The sequence below is a fragment of the Choloepus didactylus genome, chromosome 22, assembly GCF_015220235.1.
Source record: "Choloepus didactylus isolate mChoDid1 chromosome 22, mChoDid1.pri, whole genome shotgun sequence".
Lineage (NCBI taxonomy): Eukaryota > Metazoa > Chordata > Mammalia > Pilosa > Megalonychidae > Choloepus > Choloepus didactylus.
Window position 1 is genome coordinate 41,440,929 of NC_051328.1, and position 6,714 is coordinate 41,447,642.

At 55.7% G+C, this 6,714-nt stretch overlaps 1 protein-coding gene across 1 annotated transcript; it reads left to right on the forward strand.

Annotated features, from left to right (window-relative positions):
- Window positions 1-807: 807 nt before the first annotated feature.
- FOXC2 (forkhead box C2) lies at window positions 808-3,992 on the forward strand. The gene has a single exon (XM_037815860.1). It carries the CDS (start codon window positions 1,695-1,697, stop codon window positions 3,177-3,179), a length of 1,485 nt encoding a protein of 494 aa, XP_037671788.1. The 5' UTR covers window positions 808-1,694; the 3' UTR covers window positions 3,180-3,992.
- Window positions 3,993-6,714: the final 2,722 nt, after the last annotated feature.

The following is a 6,714-nucleotide window of genomic DNA, read 5'->3' on the forward strand; positions in this document are numbered from 1 at the left end:
TTGATTGGAATCCCTTGTCCCGTTCCCCCATGGAGTCCCGCTCCCCAATTCACCTTATCAAAAACCAACCCAACAAAAAAGGAATGAACTACAGAAAGTCAACTTGCCCTGAGTGGGAGGTAGGGACTTGGCCCTGGGGTCCGTGGCAGCAGCCGGAGCCGCCTTCCTTGGCCGGGAGCAGCTTCCACGCGCCGGGCCCGCGGAGCGCATCCTTCGGGCGCAGCCGCCGCGCAAAGCTGGCTCCGTTTTCTTCCCGGCCCCGCCTGGGGTCTGGTGGGTTGCGGCATTGTTCTGTCTTTGGGGAGCGCGGGAGTCAACATGCCAACGGGAACGTCTGTCTGGGAAAAGGAAAAAACGCCCTGAAGCTGGAGCAGGCGGACTGCTAGCGTCTACGCGGGACAGAGAAAGGGCAAATGAGTTGAGTCGATTTCCTCTCTTCTCCTAGCCTCACAAAACTGTTCTTGAGGGCGCGTGGATTTAGCGCATTCACGGCGATCTTTGAGAATTAGGTTGTCAGGGTCTTGCTAACTTCCCGGCCCCCACCTTTCGGTGTGGACACCAGGGCCTGACTCCTGGGATGGGGGCGAAGGGGATTCAGTTCCTATAATTTGCCTCTAAAGTCTTTACAGGGTTCTCTTGATGGCCCTGAACCTGGGAACTCCCTGCGGATTATTAATTACCGTTTGGTTAAATCATGACAACTTTCGGGGGAGACCCTCTCCATTCGATCCCAGCACGTTTGCTTTGAATCCATTAAACCTGGGCCCCGATAATTAGGAAATCTAATTATCCGCCTCATCGCTCATTAATATGGAAAATAGTCCCTGGATCTTGCTGCTTACGAGATCTTCTGGAGATATTTGGCCTGCATTAATCAATCAGATTTTATATTTCAAACTAACTTTTTGCAGAGGATCAGTGCTTTTTTTCTTTGTTCTGGACAACATGGGCCTATTAAGCAAAATGTGATACTAAAATAAATTTTAGTAAGATATAACTCTTTTTAAAAAACTTTTCAAGTCTGAGCTGCAAAAAGGTCTGGGTCGGCGCGGCTGGGTCTTAGAGCCGAAGGATTCCGGCGCCCCTCGCCCTGATTGGTGCCAACTCCCCACAGTTGCCCGGGGATTGGTCCAAAGTTCTGGGTGGGGGCGTGGCCTAAGGAAAGTAAAAACTCGCTTTCAGCAAGACTTTGAAACTTTTCCCAATCCCTAAAAGGGACTTTGCCTCTTTTTCCGGGCTCGGCAGGGCACCCGCTCTGGACACCGGCTCGCCGACCTTCAAGGCTGCAGACTTGGCCGGGGGGAGGGTGGGCCTTGGAGAGCCGTCTTTCCCCCTCCTTTCTTTGAGAGAGGGGTGAGCCTCCGGGCACTTCGCCTTTGGCGTCTCCGCTGCGTCCCCCGGCCGCCCGCCCGGGCTGCCACCCGTCGAATCCCGGGAGCCAGCGAGTGGCCGGCGCTGCGCTCGCCCGGAGCGCGCCCTCCAGAATGCTGGTCCGCCCGGTCCGCTGAAAGCGAACGCCCTTCTCGACCCGAAGGCACGCTGGCGCCTCCTCCGCTTCGCCCCTGAGGCTTCCAGGCGCCCGGGGCTCCCTCCACCGGCTCCGTTCCTCTCTTCCTCGCTCTAGCAGGGCCTTCCTCGCTTGCCCCGGCCGCGGTCCGTGTGCGCAGGCGGTGGCTAGCCATTTCGGACGCAGCATGCAGGCGCGCTACTCCGTGTCTGACCCCAATGCGCTGGGAGTGGTGCCCTACCTGAGCGAGCAGAATTACTATCGGGCGGCGGGCGGCTACGGCAGCATGGCCAGCCCCATGGGCGTCTACTCCGGCCACCCGGAGCAGTACGGCGCAGGCATGGGCCGCTCCTACGCGCCCTACCATCACCACCAGCCCGCGGCGCCCAAGGACCTCGTGAAGCCGCCTTATAGTTACATTGCGCTCATCACCATGGCGATCCAGAACGCGCCGGAGAAGAAGATCACCCTGAACGGCATCTACCAGTTTATCATGGACCGATTCCCCTTCTACAGGGAGAACAAGCAGGGCTGGCAGAACAGCATCCGCCACAACCTCTCACTCAACGAGTGCTTCGTCAAGGTGCCCCGCGACGACAAGAAGCCTGGCAAAGGCAGCTACTGGACCTTGGACCCGGACTCCTACAACATGTTCGAAAACGGCAGCTTCCTGCGGCGCCGGCGGCGCTTCAAGAAGAAGGACGTGCCGAAGGAGAAGGGGGAGCGGGCCCCCCTCAAGGAGCCGCCCCCGACCGGGCCGCCCCTAGCGGACGCCCCCAAGGAGACCGAGAAGAAAGTGGTGATCAAGAGTGAGGCAGCTTCTCCGGCGCTGCCGGTGATCACCAAGGTGGAGACGCTGAGCCCCGAGAGCGCGCTGCAGGGCAGCCCGCGCAGCGCGGCCTCCACGCCCGCCGGCTCTCCCGACGGCTCGCTGCCGGAGCACCACGCAGGGGCGCCCAACGGGCTGCCCGGCTTCAGCGTGGAGAACATCATGACACTGCGAACGTCGCCGCCAGACGGCGAGTTGAGCCCGGTGGTCGGTCGCGCGGGCCTGGTCGTGCCGCCGCTGGCGCTACCCTACGCCGCGGCGCCGCCCGCCGCCTACGGGCAGCCGTGCGCGCAGGGCCTGGAGGCCGCGGGCAGCGGCGGCTACCAGTGCAGCATGCGCGCCATGAGCCTGTACACCGGCGCCGAGCGGCCCGCGCACATGTGCGTCCCGCCCGCCCTGGACGAGGCCCTCTCGGACCATCCGAGCGGCCCCACGTCGCCCCTGAGTGCCCTCAACCTCGCCGCCAGCCAGGAGGGCGCGCTGGCGGCCGCAGGCCACCACCCCCAGCATCACGGCCACCACCACTCGCAGGCGCCGCCGCCCCCGCCGGCTCCCCAGCCCCAGCCGGCGCCGCAGCCCGGGGCCGCCGCAGCCCAGGCGGCCTCCTGGTATCTCAGCCACAGCGGGGAACTGAACCACCTCCCCGGCCACACGTTCGCGACCCAGCAGCAAACTTTCCCCAACGTCCGGGAGATGTTCAGCTCTCACCGGCTGGGGATCGAGAACTCCACCCTCGGGGAGCATCAGGGGAGCAGTAATGCCAGCTGTCAGCTGCCCTACAGATCCGCGCCGTCTCTCTATCGCCACGCAGCTCCCTATTCCTACGACTGCTCCAAATACTGACTCCCAGGCGCACCCCTGCCCCCGGCCCGCTCAGTTAAGGCTGCAGAGTTAAGGCTGCAGAGACGCAAAAAGAAACAAAACATGTCCACCAATTTTTTCTCAGACCGGGAGCAGAGAGCGAGCAAGCGCGCGAGAGCCCTCAGCCCTCTGAGAAGCGTGCAGGTAACTTTAATTCGCCGTCCCGTTTGTGAGATTTCAGAAAGGCCCCTAAAGGGACGCAGCGCAACGCAGTGAATATTGCTTTTAAAACCCCCTTCCCTACCGTGTAAGCAGGATGGCTGTGCGCTGCTTGACTCGAGGTTTCAAAAGTTAAGTTATGGACCGATTCCCGTAGCACCCAGGAATGACTTTCTGTAGAGACCCTTGTAGGTGTTTGTGGGGTCCCTATAGATAACGGATGTGCTGAGTGTAATTTTTAATTTCTCTAACCGTGCTGTACAAATGTGTGGATGTGTAATCAGGCTATTTTTTTGTTGTTGTTCAGAGCCATTAATATAATATTTAAAGTTGAGTTCACTGGATAATTTTTCATCTTGCCCCACTATTTCTAACTGCCAAATTGAATCAGAGAACCCTATTTGTTTTCGTTTTCCTTGTACAATTATGCAATAGCATTCTTTTCCCAGTTATAGTCTTTTCCAAACAAGAAAATAATTTATTATTTTTTTTGTTGGCAGATAAAGAAGTCAAGTATCTGATACTTTTAATTTACAAAGTGTGATGGTTTTGTATAGTAGATTCCACCCTCAGCATTCCTAAAAGAAAAAAAGCTTTAAAAAATTAACTTCACCTGTATTTGTCTTAATTGTTGTACTTACCTTAAAATAAATCCATGTTGTTTTTCTGCCCAAAGTTCCAACAGTGTGTTTGTGTTCTCACATTTTTAAAAAACAAGGTGTGTTTGTAAACCCACCTGTTGTGATTATTTTTATTATACAGATGGGTGTACGTGCAGACATATGCAGATGATCACAGAAGAGGGGGGGCACTCCTCTGTAGTTTTATTTACTGATGGAAAAGGCTTTTGATTAATTAAAAAAACAAATCCCACTCCGGCCAGGGAATTCAGAGAACCCGTCTCAGTTGGATGAGGGCAGACCAAAGGACTGCGGGCAGGTCATTTGCTGTAATGAGTGAATTCTATTAAATGCAGAAAAACGTGCCAGTTGTCCAAACAAACAATGCTACTTCATCTCAACTTCCAGCCATCCCCAATTTAGGGGGCGAAGGAGCAGAGGGGATAAACATTTCCCACTTGCTACCTACAGCGAGGGTGAGCCCAGCCTCCCCTCACTTTCCTAAAATGCGGGCTTTAGTGGTTTTCCAGAAAAGAATTTGAACTGGACCAGGAAAGCTCCAAAGAGGATTCCATAGCGTTTAACTCCCGTTCCAGTAAATGGACATATCAGAGGTGGAGTCCAGACCCCATACTTCTGAATTTGATTTATAAATATTTCCCTGCATCCCAGTCAAAAAAAAAAAAAAAAAAAGGAAGAAAATGAAAACCTTATTGCGCTTCAGAAATAATCAACAATGCTTTTAGATTTCTAAGTTTCCCAACTTATTCAACACTTTAAATAATAGAGAAACTATTTTTCTTTTCAATTTTGATAGCTTGTCTTTTTCTTTTTTTTTTTTTTTTAATAGCAACCTAGCTTTTGTGAAATATAGCTGGGGGGAATGGCTTTATTATCTGTTCACTGGCTGGAACTCCCAGCTGCCCTGCTGACCTACGCATGTGAGTCTAGGAGACCAGAGGTTCACCCAGTCCCACCCCAGCAGGTGTGCTTGCTTCCGGCAGGAAGGTTCCTTGTGAATGCGATGGCTTCGCAAGGGGTGAGTTTGCTTGGCATGTGGCATTGGTTGAGCATCGGCTGGGTATGGATGTTGTTGTAACCGCAGCATTTTGTCTATGCTATGCTGATACAGAATTGGGGGAAGATCAATAGAGGCATACTACTTTTCCTCTTATGTACAATCACTGATTCTTTCCATCTGTAGGACCAAAGAGGGCAAGTGGTGAGAACACAAAGGCCGGGACTGCGTTTTATTCCCGTGCAGGAGCTGGGAGTCTGGCTTGCAGCAGGGCCCCAGGTTCTGTGCACCAGTCGAGGAAGCTAAGGAGAGAGAACGACAGAGTCACTGGGAGAGAGACGGAGAGAGCCCTCCCTGCCCTCCTCGCCACCTCTGCCACTCTGGTTTCATTTTGCTCTTGCTCTTTATGCTCTGTGAGCTGGAGACTCCTCCAGACCCAGCCCCCGAGCAAGCTGGTTTTCTCTATTCCCAGATGTTCCAAAGATGCCTTCCTGAAAGCCTGACCTTCTCTTCAGATTTGGAACTCTTGGTGCCCTTTTAGTGATGAGGCCTGAGAGGCACCTGGAAATTGAAAGGGCCAGGAGTGGTTTGGGGGTGCGGAGAAAGACCCAGGACTGCTCTTGAAATCACTCTGGGCTTTTGTACCTTTGGGGAGATTTCTTAAGTCCCTATCTGCGTGGACCGGTCACTCAGAGCGAGTAGATCAAGAAGGTTCAGCAACTACCCTAGGAGGCTGGGGCCAGGGGTCCTTCCATTCCCCCAGGCAAGTGCGCAATTCGGGGTATTATATTTGGGGCTTTATTTAGGCCCCTGGCAGAGACGAGAGCCAGGCCCCTGCAGTGCGGCAGGCCCGGTGCTTTTGGACGCGTCCGGGGACACCCTCCCCCCCAGTCTTCCTCACTCGGAGGTCGCGGGGGCCGGTTTGGTGGGGATCAGTGCCAGAAGGCCGGGTCCCGTGTGCAGCGCGCCGCGCTCCGCTCAACCCAGGCCTTCTGCGGCCCGGAGCGGCGTGAGGTATCCTCAGAGGCTCGCGGACTTCGGACCTAGGGGCTTCGCGGCCTCGGTGGTGGCTGGTTCCTCCCCCAGCAGGGTGGGAAGGTCCCGCAGCGCGGAGCCAAAGCGCCGGCCCGCGTGTCTGCTGACCAGCTCGCGGAGTGCCGCGCGCCGGGCCCAGGCTCTCCCTGCTTGGCGTTTCCGCTTGCCGCTCCGTGCTTCAGCGGCTCTGTCCTCCGGAGGCCCTTTCAGGTTTGGGGAAAGGAGGTCGGGAATGTAAGGGCCGGCGTGCCCGCAGCGGCTGCGGGGATTTGGGGATGGGGCGGCTCCGCGGTCCACGAGAACGCGGCTGGCGTGATCCGCGCTCTGCTGACCGTGCTCTTCCCGGACCCAGAAGTAAGCAATGGCTCGGCAAGTCGCAAAAGGATTGCGAATAAAATGAAAGCGACTCATATACCACGGCAGAGACCCTCCATTTCCTCCTGATTCCCTGGGCTGGCCTCTGGCTGGGTGGACTGTGACTCTAAACTGGGTCCAGTTTTGGCAGATACAGCACCAGAACTACACCCCGAGGCCTCTGAGCATCCCTCACGTTCCCAAGCCCTGGAGAGGCTGGAGGCTGGAGTAGCTTCCACATGTTTTGGCTTCTTTTAAGATTCCAAGCGATGTTCCAGGCTCTCTGCTTTCAGGAAAAGGGGATGCTGGGGTTGGGTCCAACCCAGGCACT